The sequence below is a fragment of the Sarcophilus harrisii genome, chromosome 2, assembly GCF_902635505.1.
Source record: "Sarcophilus harrisii chromosome 2, mSarHar1.11, whole genome shotgun sequence".
NCBI classification, from domain to species: Eukaryota; Metazoa; Chordata; class Mammalia; order Dasyuromorphia; family Dasyuridae; genus Sarcophilus; species Sarcophilus harrisii.
Window position 1 is genome coordinate 574,272,388 of NC_045427.1, and position 21,092 is coordinate 574,293,479.

Here is a 21,092-nt window from a genome sequence, read left to right on the forward strand (position 1 = left end):
ACTATATGAAAGATTGCTTTACATCACTAGTGATAAGAAAACAGCAAATCAAAACATCTCTTGAGGTTTTATTCGACACTCAGAATATTGGTAAACATCACAAAAGATGGTTAGAGTCAGTATTGAAGAGGCTGTGGGAAGATAAGCACACTAAGCAGTGTGGTATAGCTGTGAATTGGTGTGATCACTTTAGAAAGGAACTTTTAAAACTAATTTACTGGAGTCAAAAAAAAAAAAAATACATAAAATAAGGTGTAGTTTGCTTGACTAATTTATCCCTGCTTGTCATTAGGTCTTACTCTGCCAAGTACCACTGTTTAAACAAAATAATTTATTATCTTTCTTGGAAAGAGAAAAGTGGTAGAAAGGTTTTTGAAAATTGGACATGCAAGTACTTTTGGTACTTGACCAAAATAATACCTTCTTCCTCTTAGCTTGTTGTTTTATCCTGATGTCTCAGGACTATTCTAAATAGGCCACAGGAATAGAGCACCCATTTAACATATGGGGAATGAAGAATTACAGAATGGGTTTCAATTTCAGCTGTCACTTGTGACCTTGTTTTTGTCCTTTGTTCTCAAAGAGTACCATGATATCAGGGAGGGGATGCTATGATATGCACATGAACTGGATTTAAGTGAGGGAGACTGTGCCAGGTCACCTGTCTCACTTTCCACTCCAGTGACACCTGAGTCTTACAAATCAGAACAAGTGAAAATAGCCCTGGATGCACTAGGAGACCTTGGCATTTTAAAAGCTAAGATCTTCAGCAAGTCTCAGTCTGATTGAAATCATACCTAGTCAGTGATTTAAGATAGATAGCAACTGAGGCAGCACCTAGTCAGAAAAAAAAAAAAAATCCAAGTAGCTGACTTTGAAAGGCAAGTCCCTGGATTTCTCTGAACTTCAGTTTTCTCATGTATAAACTGAGGGAGCTGGATTTGATGATCCATATGTCATAGTATATAAGATATGATCACCAGAGCTCTTCAAACAAGTCATACTCAAGAACTTTTAATTGTCAAGATCAAATTGCATACTTTAGGTCTTTAACAGATATTTTCATATGAAAATATGGGCTAAACATTCCTTCTTATGTAAAAATTCACTGAATAGGATTATAAATAAGGAAAATGAGATAATTTCTAAATTAGATAACTTGATCTTTCCAATATAGACAATATTGATTGGCATTCATTTACTGTTCTGCCAGTACAAACATTAAAGTTTAATGTTTAAACATGAATGAATGTTTATCAACATACACAGACCACATGGAACTCTCAGATAACCTATATGAATGTTATCCCACTGTATTCAACAGCATCTTCTGCTAAATGGACAACCATTTAGTTAAGGCCTATAGCCAAGTAGTATTATATCCATTTATTCTCCTTATCTTCCCATATAGTAGTAGTGATGGGAGTGGGGTAGTGATGGCAGCCAGCAGCAATAGCAATTATGATACCTCATAATTATAAAGCATTTTTATATTAAGAATTGGATATATTCCCATTAACTTTATTGGTAGGAGGGGAGTTAATTTTGGGAGGAAGAACCAGAGTCTCTGGGGGCAGGGAGGAAGAGAATGGGAGAAAATGTCAAAATCACTTAAGTTTACTGTAAAGAGCAATAACAGAAATTACCTCCAATGGCTATAAGTCTGTCCCCCCGCTGAAGATCTGCAAGTGCAGCTGGGGAATTTGGGGCCACGGTCTCAATTACGACGTGTCCACCATATCCATCAGATGACTGAACCAGGCGAAGTGTAAGTCCAACACTTTGTAAGTTTCCTTTTACTAACTCAGCCTTGATAAAGAGAAAATGTTTAAGAATGAATATTGATACAATGTACTTATTAATAATAACAGCTCATGTTCTGCAGCAGTTAAAACAAGGGCAATCATCTTCATTTGCAGATGAAGAAACAGACTCTATACAAAGCTTTAAATAATTGGGATTTAAACTTAAGCATTTCCAATTGCAACTATTATTTTTTTCATTACACTTTTTATGTTACTGAGAGATACTAAATTTATATTGGGGCATGGAAGGGCGTGTGGAAAGACAATGAACAGAGCTTGTCTTCAACTGAGGAGACAGAATTCTGGCTGAGACACCCTGCCAAAAACAATGGGGCTGAAGGTGAGAGGAGAGAGGACTTTACTGTAGCAAGACAAATGAGCCTTGACCTAGGAGATAAAATAAGTGGGTCCAGAGTAATCTGCACAAACTATCAAATTACTTTTTGATCAAATTATCTTCAATGAACCATCTCAGCCCATAGACAAGAGGAGATTTGGAAAGGCACCAATAAAATGGATGACTATTTTACTGTTTGGAGGAGAGATGTATAGGAGTATGTATGTGCATATTTAGTCTCTGTGAAAGGTTATTTGGCATCATGTCAACTAAAATTTTAAAGAAAACTAGCTGTAACAATAAATTACCAATTTAAAATTGAAATGTATAATGATAAATTCTTCATATCTATAGATTGTGTAACAAAAAACACGTTATCTTAATTTTAACAGAAGTAGCCCTTTAACTTCCCCTAGTACCGATATCCTGACACCATGGATTGGAGGGCTGGCCCTGTCACACATTAGCACTGTCATTATAGATAAGTTAGTTAACATCTCAGAGCCTCAGTTTCCTCATATATAAAATGTGGAAAGACTGATCTTGCCATCCTCCCAAGACTGCAGTGAAGATGAAATAAGATAATGGATATAAAGTACTTAGAATTATCAATAAGTGGTCCACTTTTTTCAACTTAAAGGCTAATAAAAATATGGTATGTATGTGAACATCTATATTTAGGGATACTTTTAAATAAGTTATGGTATATGAACATAATGGGATAAAATTGTTCTATAAGAAATGAGCAGGCTGATTTCAGAAAACCCTGGAATGACTTACATGAACTAATACTGAGTGAAGTGAGCAGAACAAAGAAAACATGGTACAAGATCATCTGATGATCAACAGTGGCTTTTTAAAACAAGGATCAACTTGGCTTTTTTAAACAAGATAGTGATTGAAGGCAATTCCAATAGATTTGCGAGGCAAAGTGCCATTCGTATCTAGAAAGAGAACTATGAAAACTGAATGTGTATTAAAGCATAATATTTCCACATTTTTGTTGCAGATTTTTTTGCTTGATTTTTTTTCTCGTGATTTTTACTCTCTTGATCTGATTTTTCTTGCATAGCATGATGAATGTGGAAATATGTTTAGAACTGCACATGTTTAACCTATATTGGATTGCTTGTTGTGTTGGGGAGAGGAGAGGAAGGGAGAAAAATTTGAAACACAAGGTTTTGTAAAAGTAAATGTTGAAAACCATCCTGCATGTATTTAAACTATTAAAAAAAAAAAAAGTAAAAAACAACAATAATAACAACAAAACCCATTTTGTAAAGAGCTAAAAAAAAATCAGTATTCCTGGCCCAAGAATCTAGAAGAACTGAGTTCAAATCCTTCCTCAAAGGACTTACCTGTATAACCCGGGGCAAGTCATTTATCCTCTCCCCAACATTTTCTGAAGTGTAAAAGGGGAATAACAACAGCTTGTACTTCACAAAGTTGTGAGGATCAAATGAGGTAAAAAATGTAAAATGTTTTACAAACCTTAAAGTTCCATGAAATGTTAATTAGTATTATCATTTAAAAAATTCAACCTTAACAGAACTCTACTTTTAAAAAGTCACCCTCAAATTGCAATTTAAAAAAATTATCCGGTTTCAATTGATTTTTGACATAAATGTTAGCTGAAAAATTTCAAGTTTTTAAAGGATAAAGTTTTCAGAACAGTGATTCAGTTAAAAGGAAATAATAAATGAAATTCTGTTCTTTTATAAATTTTTACTAGATAGTGCTAGTGAATTCTCTAAAGCAAAACCTGAAAAAAAAATTAGTTTATACACTACAGACTATACATTACAACCTCTAACTACATATACTATACTACTGTCAGATTGTTATCTTTATTTTATTTCCATTTGTCATAGCGAATTCACACATTAATCTAAGAATCAATGGCTCTACTACGATCATAATTATAAAATAGCAAACAAATCATAGCTGAAGGCTTGCAAACATGATCTCTTTCCAGGATAGAAAACACCAGATTTATGTTATCATCTCCTAAAAGATGGAGGAGGAAAAAGACTAATAAATCAAAGTAGTCCTAATTAAAACCTTGTTTTAATTTTTTTTTTTTTTAGCACTGTGCTAAAAACATTTTCTGCATTAAAAAGGCTTAACATCATATGGTACAGTTCTTATCTGCTGGTCAGCTCCTATAAATAATGAATAGCATATGTCCAATAAAGAATGAAGATACAAAAGCCAAAAAGAAGACATTCCTGTTCTCAAGGAGTTTGCATTTTACTTGGGAGACATAACATGCCCACCAATTTAAATATATACACAAAATGGTTTCAAGAAGGAAAAGATACTAATAAGCAGGAAAGGTCTATAAAAGGCCTTTTGTGGAAGCCTTTAATGAAGCTAGGGATTCTAGAAAAGATAACTTCAGGAGGACAGACTTTAAAGGTCTAGAAGTGGCAGAAATTAATGTCACATAGAAGATACTGCTAGAGTAGGTTGATCCAATTAATACAGAGATTGTGAAGAGGAATAATTGGAAAGAAGACTGAAAAGGCAGAAAGGAACTATTCTATTATGGAGGTCTTTAAATTCCAGGCTTAAGAGAATTTGAGGATGATAATAACATAGTCAGATCTGTGTTTACTGAATACAAGGTACAAAGTGGATTTGAGAGTTGCAAAGCAAGGGTACCAAATAGTACACTAATGCTCTATCCAAAGAAGAGGTAATGAGGGCCTAAGCTGAGAAGAGCTATACAGAGAGGGAATGGAGGACAGATATAAAAGATGCTAGAGGGACAAGCAACAATACCTAGAATGTGATTCAATTGTGTGATGCTTCCAGGACATTCAGGTAGACAGATCAAGTAGAAGGTTAGTAATATGGTGCTGGAGTTTCAAAGAGAAATGAAGTTTGAATATATAGACCTAGGAATCCTGGTATACAAATGCCCCATGGCAACTCAAACTCCGCATATCTCAAACTGAAATCATTACTCTCCTCTCCTTTCAACTTTCCTATATCTAATAAAGGTTCCACCTCTTCTAAAGTGACCTAAATTCAAGGTCCATGGTTATCTTTTACTCTTCACTTTCATTTACTGACCACATATCATCAGTTCCCAAATCTTATACATCTTTCCCCCACAATAGCTCTTTCCCTGTCCCATCATCTCTTCTTTTCTTTTTTTTATTATAATAACTTTTTATTGACAGAACCCATGCCAGGGTAATTTTTTTTTTTTTTTACAACATTATCTCTTGCACTCACTTTTGTTCCGATTTTTCCCTCCCACCCTCCACCCCCTCCCCTAGATGGCAAGCAGTCCTATATATGATGAATATGTCGTGGTATATCCTAGATACAATATATGTGTGCAGAACCAAATAGTTCTCTTGTTGCACAGGGAGAACTGTATTCAGAAGGTAAAAATAACCCGGGAAGAAAAACAAAAATGCAAACAGTTTACATTCATTTCCCAGTGTTTTTTCTTTGGGCATAGCTGATTCTGTCCATCCTTGATCAATTGAAACTGAGTTAGATCTTCTCTTTGTCAAAGAAATCCACTTCCATCAGAGTACATCTTCATACAGTATCGTTGCTGACGTATATAATGATCTCTTGGTTCTTCTCATTTCACTTAGCATCATTTCATGTAAGTCTCTCCAAGCCTCTCTGTATTCATCCTGCTGGTCATTTCTTACAGAACAATAATGTTCCATAACATTCATATTCCACAATTTACCTAATCATTCTCCAATTGATGGGCATCCATTCATTTTCCAGTTTCTAGCCACTACAAACAGGGTTGCCACAAACATTTTGGCACATACATCCATTTCCCTTCTTTAGTATCTCCTTGGGGTATAAGCCCAGTAGTAGCACTGCTGGGGTCAAAGGGTATGCACAGTTTGATAACTTTTGGGGCATAATTCCAGATTGCTCTCCAGAATGGTTGGATTCATTCACAACTCCACCAACAATGTATCAGTGTCCCAGTTTTCCCACATCCCCTCCAACAATCATCATTATTTTTTCCTGTCATCTTAGCCAGTCTGACAGGTGTGTAGTGGTATCTCAGAGTTGTCTTAATTTGCATTTCTCTGATTAATAATGATTTAGAACACTTTTTCATATGAGTGGTAATAGTTTCAACTTCATCATCTGAAAATTGTCTGTTCATATCCTTTGACCATTTGTTAATTGGAGAATGGCTTGGTTTCTTATAGAGTCAGTTCTCTATATATTTTGGAAATGAGGCCTTTATCAGAACCTTTAACTGTGAAGATGTTTTCCCAGTTTGTTGCTACCCTTCTAATCTTGTTTGCATTAGTTTTGTTTGTACAGAAGCTTTTTAATTTGATGTAATCAAAATTTTCTATTTTGTGATCAATAATGGTCTCTAGTTCATCTTTGGCCACAAATTTCTTCCTCCTCCATAAGTCTGAGAGATAAACTATCCTATGTTCCTCCAATTTATTTATAATCTCGTTCTTTATGTCTAAATCATGGACCCATTTTGATTTTATCTTGGTATACAGTGTTAAGTGTGGGTCCATGCCATCTCTTCTTTTCTATTTACAACTACAACCACTCCTCTTAAGGCCCTCATTAACTCTTTTCCGTTTTAGGTAATTGCACTAGTTTCTTAATTGGACTGATAGCATTTAGCTCATCTCTAATCTATTCTCCACCCAGTTGCAAGGTTGATATTCCTTTAAAAAAAGTCTGAACATGTTACTCCCCTGGTTTGAGAAATTCAAGAAGTTTTTATTTTTTTAGTTCAAAGATAAAAGATGAATTTTTCTAGTTTGCTAGTCTAGTTTTCTAGTACAGACTTTTAGCCTGCCTTTCCAAGCTTTCCTCCATGTACTCTATTCTAGTCAAGCTGGCCCAACTCCTGTTCTTTGCACAACATATTCTACATCATAACCTGACTCCTACCCCTATGCTTTGGAATATGTTGGGATCAATCTAGAATGTTTTCCTTCTTTGCTGCTACTTCTTGAATTCCATAACTCAGTTAAAAAAAGTTGCATCCTATATAAAGCCTTTCCTATTTCATCATGTGATAGGGGCATCTAGGTGGCACATTGGATACAGCACCAAGCCTGAAGTCAGGAAGGACTCATATTCCTTAGTTCTTGAATTCAGACACTTACTAGTTATATGATCTTGGACAAGTCACTTAAATTTGTTTGAGATAGAGAAAGAAATGGCAAACCATTCCAGTCTCCTCTCTGCCAAGAAAACCCTAAATGGGGTCATGAATTGGACATAGCTGAAATAATAGAACAACAACAAAATTTCATCAGGCAATGGTACTATCCCATCTGAAATTACTTTATATGCATCTTATATTTATTTCCCTCCATATATGTCGTTTTAGTTAAATGGTAATGGGAATTCAGCTTGCAGGGAACTGAGAAATGAATGAGAGGTGAATAGTGGATGAAAAATTAGACACAGAGGCAGGAAGACCTGGGTTCCAATCCTACTGCAAATACTTACTAGCTGGTAATTTCTAGCTAGTAATATCAGCTGATTTCCTCCAGCTCTACCTGCAAATCTTTCTCTGTAAAATGAAGAGGATTCATTGGATAAGCTCTCAAAGTCTCTTCCAGCTCAAAATCTAAGGCCTTGTAATCCCAAAAGAAAGATTAGTACAAATGATTCCAAAGGTAACGATATGAATTGAACATATCTGCTTTTGGTATACATCAAGGAAAAAAAACATTGGAAACATGATTTAAGGAAATATTAAATCTTGATTCAAATGAACATGTATGTAAAGGAAGTTAGTAATCACCTTTTCTCCCTTCCTAACTCCTGACTTCTATCCACAACTTTTATTACTCTTTTCAGTTGGAAAAATGCATTTGTTAAGCACCTACTACATGCAATGTACTAAACCAGGATTGGGAGACATAAGGGGGGAAAAAATCCCACAATCTTTGCCCTCAAGGAGTTTAGAATCATTATAGTCTAGTAAACTTCCAAAATACAAGTCAGAATATAAGAGCATGAAACAAGAAGTTTAGAAACCAAGTACTTCCAGCTAAGATAATTAGAAAAAACTTGAAGTTTATCACTTAGATTGGTTTTTAAGGTTGAACAGAATTTCTTTCAGTAAACAGAAATTGGAGAGAGGAAGAATGTTCTGTATTCTACCAGAATATTCTGGAAATGGGACACTTTAAAAAGGGTTAAGAAAAAAGCAGAGATTCAAAAGAATGGAATAAAAAGTAGTCTTATTTACCTGAACTGTATAGTGTATTTGGAGAATTAGGCAGAAATAAGATTGAGGACTTCAGTTTATATGCAATGGTAATCACTCTGAGTTTTGACATGTAAAGTGGCAAACACAATTACATGTTCTTAAGAATGACAGCTATATTTATATAATGCTATAAAGAATGTAGAAGAATGTGGGATAGAGCAGAAGACACTGGAGGCATAGACACTGGTTTGGGAACTATTTTAATAGTCCAGGTAGAAAAATAAGGTCCAGATTTAAGATGGTTGCAAAAGAACAGAAAAAAGATAATACTGATTTAGAATTCACTCTAAGGATTGCCTGAATTTGGGGAGAGAAAGAGTCAAAGACAACTCAAGTTCAGAGCATGCATGCCTTGCAGAAAAATGGAATCAAAGACAGAGAAGTAGAGAAACATGAACAACAGATGGGGGATAAAGTTGGAGGATTAGATTTAAGGATAGATAGCTGGATCATGGGAGTGACCATTTAGTTTTAGATAAGATGGGACATCCAGGTAGGAAACAGAAATCAGTTTGAAAAAGGTTGAGATTGAGGTAAAGGTAAAATGTATAAAGTACTCTCTGAAGTAGATTGACAGTTGTTGTTGTTGTTGTCTGTCCTTTGTTCTCAAAAAACATCATGACATCAAGGAAGAGATGCCATGACATGTAAGTGAACTGGATTTAAATGAGGGAAGCTGGTTAAGGTCACTTGTTTCACTTTCCCCTCCAGAGTCATATAGACTAAGATACACTGGGAGAACCTTGGCCTTTTAAAGCTAAGGTCTTCAACAGGTCTAAGTCTGACTGAGGCCACACCCAATCAATGATTTAGGCTAGGTAAGCAACTGAGCCAAAGAGTTTCCTCTTTCATCTAGTCAAAAAAGGAAAAAAAAAATCCAAATAAATCTGGGAGGGGAAAACTCTCAGGGTTTCTGGCCAAAGTAGAGATGATTGCTATTTACATTCAATCTGATTTCAATCAATACTCAAACAATGACCAACTGGGGCTTAGCATGGGTCCTAGAGTGGCCAATCAATAAAAGTCAGAGAAGTTTTAGTTTAAGGTATGGTTTTTAAGAAAGAAATCTAGCCCATAATTCCCAAGATATCTTGAGAGGATTCAGAGATCCAAAAGATTTAAAAAAAAAAAAAAAGCTTTTAAGAGCATCTATAGGTAAGAAAGAGTATGATACTCTATGTGGTCAAAGAGATGGAGGGAAGGAAGGGGTTACTTACCTTGACTGAGAAACAGAATCACATTTTTCTCTCAAACAGGAATTGAGATTTACAGGATAGCTAAGAAGACAGCTTTATGTTCCCAGAGTCCTTTGTAGCTTTGAGGCAGAATATGAACCAGAGTTCCAAGCTAAATAACCTTAATATGCTAAACAAAATAGGCAGTTAGGTCATCTACAGAGAACAGGAGATCATGTATGGAGAATGCACTGGTAACTGAGGCAACAAATTAAGGTCAGCAAAGAGGGCCAATAGTACAATCAGGTAGTAAACTCTGAGATAAAGAGGTGATCCTCAGGAGGCACCAGAGCAAGAGAAAAGTAGAGAGAGGAAGACAGCAAATAAAGGGGATCACTTTCTATTTGCCAGTATCTGACACACTGATTCAGCAGTCAATTATATTTAATTTGAGTATAATTTTCTGTATACATGGATTCTACTATTGATCATCTCCAGAATATATTCAATGAGAATGGAAAGTGTGGCCTGTAACTGTTTTTACCTTCTTTGACAAAGAACAGTTAGTTGTCTTTCACTTAGACTTATTACCTAACAAGGAAACCCAGAACTATATATCAATTCTGACACTCGAGGGCTGCTTCTAAAAGAGTCCTTCAGTCAACTTTCCTTTACTAAGATAGAACAGAAAAGGGAAAAACACAACACATGCTGGGTCTTTCCTTTCTAGTCTATGCAAAGTCTGAGACGTCAATCTCAATCCTCTGACGGTTTTCTCCAGGTAAGACATGGCTGCCTGAGTAACTCCATTTTGAACTATTCACCTGCTTTCCTTTTGAATTCCCCATTTGTATAAAAGATTTTATAATACTAATATGCTAACAATATATAAGTAGCTTTACTTCTACAATACCTAAGATTTTCAAAACTGGCTTTCTGCTGGTAGAAATTATTTCTTTCACATGTTTTTCCAAGTTTTTACTCTTTCTAAATCATTGAAATATGTTTTCCAATGTAAGTTAGAAACTACCCAGTAGCTTCCTCACCACTACTCTACAGAACTCACAAGTCCACATATAACAGATACATGTCCAGCCAGAAAACAACCTAAAAAAAAAAAAAAAAAAAAAAAAAAAAAAAAAAAAAAAAGACAAGCATTCCAACAAGACTGTCAAAAATTTCCTGTAGCTTCTAATAATGTCAAGGAACTTTCCAAAATGAATTCATATTTTATCCAATTACTTCTTCTTGGAATGTGAGGCAGCATGCTATAGTACAAAGAACATGGCATTAAGTATCAAAAGAGATGGGTCTGAAGGATCCCAGCCACTTATTACCTGCATATTCTTGGAAAGGCAATTAAAGCTTCTGGGGCCCTCTCTTCATCTGAAAATCGAGGATGTTGACTCAAGAAGTTCCTGCTAGTACTAGACCTATGATCCTAAGGCCTTGTTTTGAATACTACCAACTTGTGACCCTGCAGAAGCCATTAAATCCTTACTTAACTTTGGTGGGACTGTCACCTTCTAAAATAAGGTAAGATTAAATGATTTCTAAAGTTCCCCGAGATAGCACACTGGTTAAAGCATTAGGTCTGGAATCAAAACTTTCTTGAGTTCAAAGGTGGCCTCACATACTGGTGGTATGACTCTGGGGAAGTCACTTCACTGTTTGCCTGTTTTCTCTTTAGTAAAATGAGTTGGAAAAGGAAATGGTGAACTACTCTTGTATCTCTGCTAAGAAAAACCCATATGGGGACAGAAAGAATCCCAAGAATAAAAGTTCTCTTTAAGCTTAAAATCTCATGGATCTAAAAGCTAAGGGGAAGGGAGAATGGAATGTGGGGAGCAGAGAATACCTTTATTCCTGTTAAAACAGACTATCGAGTCCAAGAAACCTTGTATATAATAGCTAAGGGAGATGAGGGGACATATCTAACTAAAAATCTATGTGGTTCAACAAATGGAACCACTGAAAAGGATGTTCAAAATCAAGGGCTGGTAAAGCTGAATTCAACTGATGGGAAATTACAAGTAGGGATGTGAAGTTTGGGACTTATTATTGAGAGCTATGTGGGTGTATGTGGAGACAAAATCAATTTCACTGGAACAAGGGAAATGGGGGAGTTAATCTAAGAAATTAACACATAGGTAAAAGGCAGTGCATTTTGAAAATCAAGGATTTTATTTGTTGTGATAATGTTCTGGGAATCTGAAGTCAGAATTCTGAACAAAAACCCAAATTTTGAGATAATTGTTTTAAGGATGCTAAAAATACAGACATAAGAATAATTTAAGCACAAAATAGCTCAACTTAAGCAAATTCAGAAAACTTTATTTCTTAAATCTTTACCCTCTGTTCATATAGATTAAAAGATAAACATGTAATAATGTAACAGCTAGCACAATGACTATTTTGATATGAAAATAGATAAAAAAATTTTTTTCTATGATAAAGTACCTAACTTTATATGTATGATTTGGTTTTATTATAGACATGCCATCTATAATCCAGCAAGAACTTTTCCTGAAATAACAGGGAAAGCCTGAATATAGCTATCTTTATAACAATGGTATTTTATGTGGGAGTTTGGAAAGTTTGAAAGCTTCCATAAATGATACCTCCATCTTCTTGAATTCAATTAAGTTAGGAAAATAAGTAAGAGTCAGTGGACATGAAGGAGCCTTGATCAGTACTTTACTATGTTCCTGAGACATAAACTACCTGGTGAGAAGATGCTTTATAAACATTAAATAAAATTAAATAAAAACATAATGCTGTCTAAAACTAGAGACATGTAACAGAGGGAATCATTCATTTCTTAAAAACAAATAACAAAGCCATGTGAGAAAGCTTTTTCTTCATTATCCTGACATGTTGATCCCAAACCAGCTTTTAAAAGACTATTTTAGTGTTTTTCTCATTTTCTTTCTTTTTCAAAGCAAAGTCTAATTTCATCTACAAAACTAAAACTGAAAGGTGACAAAATTTTACAAATCAGTTAGCACTTCCCCCATTCTTTGTACTTATCGGCTAAATTCAGATAAATCCAACTCAAATAGGAAAGAGTTTTTAGAAAATTATTTCTTTTAAACCAATTAAATGTATATTGATGCCTAACTATGGGGACTTACTATAATTAGAAGTAATGATAATTTACCTTTGTCACTACTTACCCAGCTGCCTTTTCCATAATATGTCACTGGCTCAGTGTTACTAAGTATAACATCAGGGGAAGAGGTCTGAAATAGTCAAGAATTTTTGTTTTAATCCACTAGATTTGGAGAATGGGGGAAAAAATAAGGACTAGATTTCTAATTTTACTGGCATAGGTAACTTCCAATGAGGATTAACAACTATTTTATAGCTTATAGCCATAGAAAGTCATCTTGCAACATTGAGAAGTTAATCACACATTCTAATGTGTGTCAGAGGCAAAATGTGAACCCAGTCAAGTGTTTCTTCCTGACTGCAAAACTATCATATTGCCTCTTATTCCATAATTGTGTTGAATAATTTAATGGAAGATATCTAACAAACTTATGATATAATTATCTTCACTATCAGTAAAGAGAAAGTTTATATTTGAAAATCATTAAATGACTATCTTGTGGACACCATTCTCTTTATGAGTGAGTGGGTCATTTTTTTTATGGGATAGGTAACTGGAGAACAATATATAACAATTGCTTCTGATATGTACAATGACTAGATCTGTGATCGTTCCTCACCAGGCTGTATTCTGGACTTCATAATGCTTCAGAAATCTCTTCATACTTCAGCCCTGAAATTCACATTTCTCACCCATTCAATCCCTCCCATTGATTGGGATGCTCCTTCTAGGGTCTCCATTTGGGGATGGAGCCCAGGCCAACCACCCCTTTATTTCTCTTCAGGTTGTTTGAATTTCTTTATTTTGTGTTATTTGCTTTCATTATAAGGTAAGCTCCTTGAAGGTGAGAACTATCTTTCTGCTAGTAATGTGATTTACAGTTTTATCTCTAGTAACTAAGTCAGTCAGTGAGTCAGTGAATAATCAGTGAATTGCTAGATGAAGGTTGGCCATTGGTGATACCAAGGTAACAACAATGCAATGATCCTCAAGTTGGTGATCACTGCCCCCTCCCCGGCCAATAACTCAAATTCTAGCATTGCTTTTTACATTCTGTACAATGATTGATTTATAATAATGCAGAGAATGTGTGGTCTAAGTCTTCTTATCCTTCTTCCTCACAAAGGAGGCATGGCTGGCTTGGAAAGGCTTAACTTACCCAGAGTCACACAAAGAGGAGAAGAGTGAGAACTGGAACAATTGTCTCTAGAGAAGAATGGGTAAAGCAAGAAGGGTGATTAAAGTGCAAATGATCAAGTGAATGTAAAAGGTACCATAGAGGCATAAAAGGAAGTGTGTCTCAAGCTCTTCTAGTCATAATGCATTACATAGCCAGTTGTCATTTTTGCTCCCCCCCCCATATTGTTTCAGTCATAGTGAACTCTGTGTGACCCCCATGGGACTTCTGTCCATGGGGTTTTCTTGGCAAAGATGTTGGAGAAGTTTGCCATTTCCTTCCTCAGTGTCGGAAGTCAAGGGACTTGCCCAAGGTCGCACAGCTAAGAAGTTTCTGAGGCTGCATTGGAACTCAGGTCTTCCAGATTCCAAATCCAGTGCTCTAGCCATCGAACTACCTAGCTGCCCCAGTTAGCTATTATTTCTAAAATGTTTTTCTTATCCCTCATTCTCGCAAAAAGTTCATCCAAAACTCTACTGACAGCAACCTATTTCCAAGGACAGGCCCAGCAATATTTGGGGAGGATCTCTGCTAAGCAAAGAGATGAAATTTGTGCCCAAAGCAATTATCTAAGACTATCTACCAACTCCTACCTGACTACTAATCTTCAAAGAAGAAGCCCACCAGATCCTAGTCTGATCTATCTAAACTAGCACCAATTGCTCTAAGTGGCACAGTCAGAGATTAGCCAAGAAGCAATTGCATACTGGTATTTGGTATCTGTTCTGTTTTTCCTATTCAGTGCGCCTCCCTTTTCCTCCTTTGCCAGTAAGTTTAACAGAAGACAGTTTACTAAAGTGTTCAGAGTACCACTGAAATTGTTTGGAGTCATGAAACCTAAATTTCTTGACCATCCCCAACATTATATTTTTATTTTAACCATGAGATTTTACCTTTACCAGACCTTTACATGAGACTGAGTAGTCTCTTGTAAAATAGGAATAATGGTATTCCTGGGACTACTTCATCAGTGGGTTATGAGGATCAAATAATAAAAGGCAGGTACCTTAAAGTATTCTATGTTTGCTTATTACCATTTCTTGTGACATCAAAGGTCTGAATGCTTAAACTCTTATCAAGATCTAAATCTTAGGTAGATAATTATTTAAGAATGGTCACTTTTAAAGTAAATTATCTCAGTATCTTTATAATAACTTTTGACTATATAGTTATGCAACAATACTGAAGAACCCTTCAGAGTATCCTGTGATTCAATTTTCTTAGCTATAAAATAGACTGACCTCTATGGTCCGTTTTGACCCTAAATCTCTAATATTAATCTGTAATTGTGAAATTAATATGTAAATGTGAAATATCATAGCAAGAATGATGTTTTTTTTCCCTCTAGGTACAACTCCACATTTTTATGTGACACGCTTTCTATTAAAACTCTTAAGACCCAAATAAATTAAGTGCTCCAAAAAAAGAATGTAAATTCCTTGATGACATGGACTGGTACAGTTGTTTTTTTCTGTTTGTTTGTTGTTTGTTTTTTAGCATCCCAGAAAACTGCTATGGTACAGTGCTGTAATTGCCTATGCAATTAAACTGAAATCCTGACAATAACCTGAGGCAGTGTCACATTACCAGGAAATGACAAGTCAGGGTTCAAACTTAGGTCTTCCTGATCTGAGACCTTAGTTACTGGACCATGCTGCTCCTTCACACACACACACATACACACTACCACTATAGCTAATGCAAAAAATTTGGCTCAAAAATACTAAATAATGGGTTTATACAATGTAAACTACATCATACTATGAAAATTATGGTGGCAAAAGTATTTCCTATAACTGAGTGTCAGTCCTTTTTTTCTGAAATGCTAGAATAAGAAGAAAAGAAAGGTGTTTAGCAATTGTCAAGAAGTGCTAATACAAATTAACTAAATAGCAATTATATGAGCTGAAGAGCAGTGTTAACTACACAGAGGAGAGTGGACAGCCTGCATTTAACTTCACCAATAATGTCAAAAGCAAGTAGAACCATTTCCAATTTTATGTGCATCTCTCCTAAGGATAGCAATTTTGTAAAGATACCAGTGTTAAAAGATTGGCTTTGAGTACTCTTACAAACTGACAGGCTTTTTGGCCTTTACCTGAACCGACTGTGAAGCTATATTTTAATTTAGAAAAAATTAATTTTTGAACAGTGATTTTTATCCCTTTCTAAATTGACATCAATTTATACAGTGGATGGGAAGATGATGCATTTTAATACCAGTGCTGTATGACTCAGTTTTATTTTTCATGTCAAGATTGGTTTACCAAAAAACCAAAAAGCCACCAGAGTAAGGTTTTCAAAAAAGAAAAAATTCTAAATTGGCCAAACTTGGATTTCAATTTTGAGTGTCCCTTTATCAATTAATTTTCCACAAAAGACATTAACATCATTTTCTAATTTCTGTGGTCAGTGGATAGGCAAAGAACAGAGTGTCAAAACACATAATTTTTAGTAACTGACAGAGAATGTAATGTGAGAACAAACTTAAAAATAAAAAACCTCTTCAAGGCGGACAATTATCCTTTTCTCTCAAAGTACAGAATATAGATTCTTTAGCTCACCAGCTTTTTAATAACATCGTAATTTAAAAAATATTTGGTGAGTGTTGTACAAATCTGATATAAGCTATAATGCAGGGGTACACTCTATACTAGACCAATAGAATCATATATAGATCTAATGTAGGTGGCACCTTGTCTGAAATAGTTTTAGAACATTGCCCACAGTACTTATTGCATAAGCCACAACTGAGGGCCTTGCCCCAAGTAACAGAGGCAGTCAGACAAACCAGTCAACAAGACTATATATTGAGAGTTACCATGTGACAGAGATTGTGCCAAGTATTGCAGATTACCACCCTCCTAAAAAAGCCAAAAGAGCCTCAAGAAGCTCACATTCTAATAGGAAAGACAGAATATTACTAACTAGCTATATATAACATAAATCCAAAATAGATGGGAGGTGACCTGAAAGGAGAAGGATTAGCAATCAGGATATTGGAAAAGGGGTACAGAGTACAGAGGTAGGACATGAACAAAGCAATGAAGCAGATAGAAGGAGAAAAAAGAATTCCTACTATAAGGTAGCACTTAGTGTGATAGCATGGAAATGGAAGCTGGAGCATCAAATGTAAATAACAGCAGGTAAGGTCAATACTACTGGGCTATAGAGAAAAATGGAAAACATAAAGAGGAATAAATTTATAAACACCATTAAATGTCAAATAGAGGATTTTCTATTTGATCCAGGAGATATGGTAGTAGGAAGGTGACAAAGACAGATATACACTCAAGAAAAAATTGTTTACTGGAGAATGGATTGGAATGGAAAAGACATACAGACAGATCAGTTAGAAAGGTACTACAATAATCTGGTGATCACTATCTGCACTAGGATGGTAATTGTGTGAATGAAGAGAAGAAGACACATACGAGGGACACAAAGGTAGAAGTGATAAGCCTATTCAGCAGACCAGACGTATGGAGTCAGTGAAAGTGAAGAGTTGAGGATGATACTAAGTTTGTAAACTGGATGGGAAGATACTGATGGCCTCAGAAGTAACAGAGAAGTTGTAAAGAAACAAAAAATTTCCTGGGGAAAGAAAATGAGCTCTGCATTAGAGATGCTGAGTTTCAGATAATCATAACAGTTTAACATTTACATTTATATGGTGTTTTCTATGTACTAAGTTTTTTACGATTATTATCTCATTTAACCTTCACAACAACTCTGGGACATAGTTGCTATAATTATCTCTATGTTACAGACAAGGAAACTGAGACAAATAGAAGCTATCCAGTGATTTGTCTATGATCACAAGCTAGTAATGCTGAGACAGGAGTAGCGCTTAGATCTTTCTTATTCCCAGCCTGGTGCTTTATCTACTATACCACCAAGTTACCCTAGATACCTACAGGATGTCAAGACATTTAAAAGGCAATTAATGGTATGTGTGACTATACCTCAGGAGAAAAGTTTGAGTTGGGTGGAACAGAAACACACAAATACACAGAGGGATATCTGCAAAAAAATAGATGATAACCGAATCTAAGGTATACTATATTACAAAGTTATACTATATTACAAAGTTATATAGTACAGAGCAAAAAGAGAAGAGAACCCACACAGAGCCTTGGAGATAGAGAAAAGAGATACCTGAATCAGAAGAGAACAGGGTCATTAAAGTCTAAAAGGATTGAATATTAGAAAGAAGGATGATCAATAGAGTCAAATACTACACAGAATGTAGGGGAAAGGGGCAGAGGAATCTTGAACTCGGGTCCTTCCTAGCTCAAAAGACAGTTTATCTACTATACTAAGTTGCCTCTCTCTGTAACCTATGATAAAATAGACACAATGGTGACAATTTTTAGGATAATGTCCATACTATGACAAGCAATTTTAGAAATACAATGCTTGCAATAAATATATATACACACACGCATATATATATGTGTTAAATATAGAATTTCTCTGAATTCAGGTGACGTGGCTAAAATGAGTTCCTTTTTGAATGGAAAAAAGTATATAAGAATGCTTTTTTTGGGGGGAAAGGGCTCCAGACTTGTGATATTTTTGATGTAGGAATGCAGATGGGCAAGTGTTTTGTAATTTCCAGCTATCTAAGACATTGAGAGTTAAAGAGACTTGCCCAGAGGGAGCAATCCATACAAATTAAAAAAAAAACTTGATCCCGGGTCTGCCTGACTCAAAAGATCCACTTTCTGTCCACTATTGCTAAATGGCCTCACTGAGTTAGAAAATAGTAACATAAATTACAGGTCACACCTAGGTGAAGAGTAGCTGAAACAATATTTGTGTCTAATTTTGATCGAGATGAAGAGGACAGTTATCTGTGCCTAAAAAGTAGACTCAAAAAGAAATTCAAAACAAGATGAAACCAACCTCTGATGTAGTATTTAAGTTGCCTAGATAATTCTTTCAGCAACTGACTATTGTTAAGCGACTGTATATGAAAAGAGATTTTATACAAGAGATAGCAAGTTCCAAGTCTAAGTTATCTTTTCAGTATTTAAGGAATTCCCCTCAAGTCCTACCCCACTGCCTCATTATATGCCAAGATGACACAAGCACTGGAAGGCCTTATAATATATGTCTGACGACAATTTTTTATTTAAATCCATGGTAACTCAGAAAGATGGTCTACTTAAATCTAGAGGGTTTGTAATTCATATTGCTGACAGAATCACAAACATCTGAAGTATATCTCTAATGTGTACTTACTTGATGTATTCAATCCACTTACAGTACTTTAAAAAATTCAATTTTTTAAAAAGTTATAGAAATATAAAAGTTATAGAAATTAAGATAATGGATTATCTCACTAAAGAGAAAATAAATTCCTATACTGCTTCAGCTTACGTAGCTCCATTGTCACCCTTCTCCCCTCCACACATCATTATAACATGAAGGCCAACCATTATCCAACCATGATTATGCCTTACTTAACCCTTAATTCTTTAAACTCTTTTCTGGGTAAGGGGACCCACATAAATATTCCTGGCCTTCTTCTATCCCACACTGAAATAATTTGAATGGGAAAGATACATTGGAAAGTAGATAAGCTGGGGACTCTAGGAAAATAATTAGAAGCATAGAACTAGTAGAGCTTGGTTTGGAATAAAAAAATTAGCATTGAACAACTGAACTTTCAAATTCAAACTAGTGTTTCTGCCATATTGACTATAGAGAGAAAAAAAAAGATGTCTTAGACAAAGTCTTCCCATATATGCTCAAGTACTAGAATCTTAGAATATATTAATATCATATATATATATATTAATCTTCAGATGATGAAACAGAAAACCATAACCTTTTTGGATTCAATTTTGGTTTTTATTCTGCTAAATCTCATATTGTAACAGCTCTATTTTGTATTATAGTCCTATATAAAGAAAAAAAATTTTTTAGGTATGTTATAATCCATAATTGGAATATATATTCCTCTACAAATTGCAGACAAATAACACTTCCCAGGGGCTCTCTAATCAAAGTAAGTTAGAATTACCATTCTCCTAGATGGATGAATTAAGTTTATCCATTACATGATAGTCTGATTTTCATTTTGGGGAGCTGAGAGGAAAGGTGAAAGGCTAATGGATTCTATAGCTAATGATTTTTGGCACATCAGGAAGAAAAGCGAATGTGATCACACACATTAAATATGTGAAGACTAGAATTTAGAGCTTAAGGGAATCTTAGAAATAACCTCGTTCGATTCCTTCACTTTATAGATGATTTTTCACCTCTTAAGTAATTATAAATGAAAAGCAAAGATATAACAAAAACAACTTTATATTATTAAAAAAGAGCTTCATAAGCCCCTCAGTTGCCTGAAAAATTGGCATTGTGTGCATAATATACTAATAATAAATTTATTATTTGATGATTGTGACTTGGTACTCATTTCACTAAATACCTTGTGTCAGATCTAGTTGTGTAGAGTTATAGGACACAAGTTGCTACCAGCATTAAAACAGTAGCTTGCTCTTACTCTCAATTAGATTCAGATATAAACAGTATGCCTGAGGCCATTGTTTCATATTGTTACCATTCATCATGTATAAAAGTTTCTGCCATATCTGAAGACATTTAACTGAATTAGTGTAACAGTGAAATTTGCAACACAAGAAGAAAAGGCAAGAGTAACTTATTCAACCTTCCTTTTTTACTCTATACTCCTCATTCCTATACCCTCAACAGGACTAAGAATCCAGAATGATTTTATTAGTGCTCTCATTATGAATTAAAATTAAATAAATTATTAATTTTAAAGGATTTCTTGAGACAGGGAACACACAAGGTTAAATGGGAACTTCACTATTATTTAAAATGTTTTTCTAAATACATCTCTAATTCTAAACATGTCAGTCTATATAAATGCAGCATTTTTTGAAACTATAATCATAAACTAGGAACCGCAGCACTGGCTTCCCCCCACTTCAAAAGCGAAGTAACTGATTAAAAAGTATGACTTAAATGATGCTAAACTTTTACCAAATCATACAAACTCAATTTTCTTAAGGGATATAAGAAAAATCAAACCATTACTCTCTTAAAATAACAACAAAAATTATGAGGAAAATGAAAGTCTCTAAACAATTATGCTATAATACACTCTTATTATTAGGAACATACTCATACTAACATACTCATAATACATTCATTAATAATCATAGTAATTTTAATGGTTTCCATTTGTTTTTGGTT

The 21,092-nt window shown here is 34.9% G+C and overlaps 1 protein-coding gene across 3 annotated transcripts in view; it reads right to left on the bottom strand.

Annotated features, from left to right (window-relative positions):
- The window catches only part of PDZD8 (PDZ domain containing 8), a 104,525-nt gene that overhangs the window by 15,955 nt on the left and 67,478 nt on the right, over positions 1-21,092 (bottom strand). For 2 of the 3 annotated variants that reach the window (XR_004232488.1, XM_031955933.1), the window contains exons 4-5: positions 12,747-12,812; positions 1,647-1,809 (exon numbers count right to left, since the gene is read on the bottom strand). Coding sequence is in view for 2 of the 3 variants with exons in the window: in XM_031955933.1 (XP_031811793.1) it covers positions 1,647-1,809; positions 12,747-12,812 (229 nt within the window). In the remaining variant the exon portion in view is untranslated. The remainder of the gene's footprint in view (positions 1-1,646; positions 1,810-12,746; positions 12,813-21,092) is intronic. The other variant, XM_031955932.1, reaches the window with a different exon arrangement.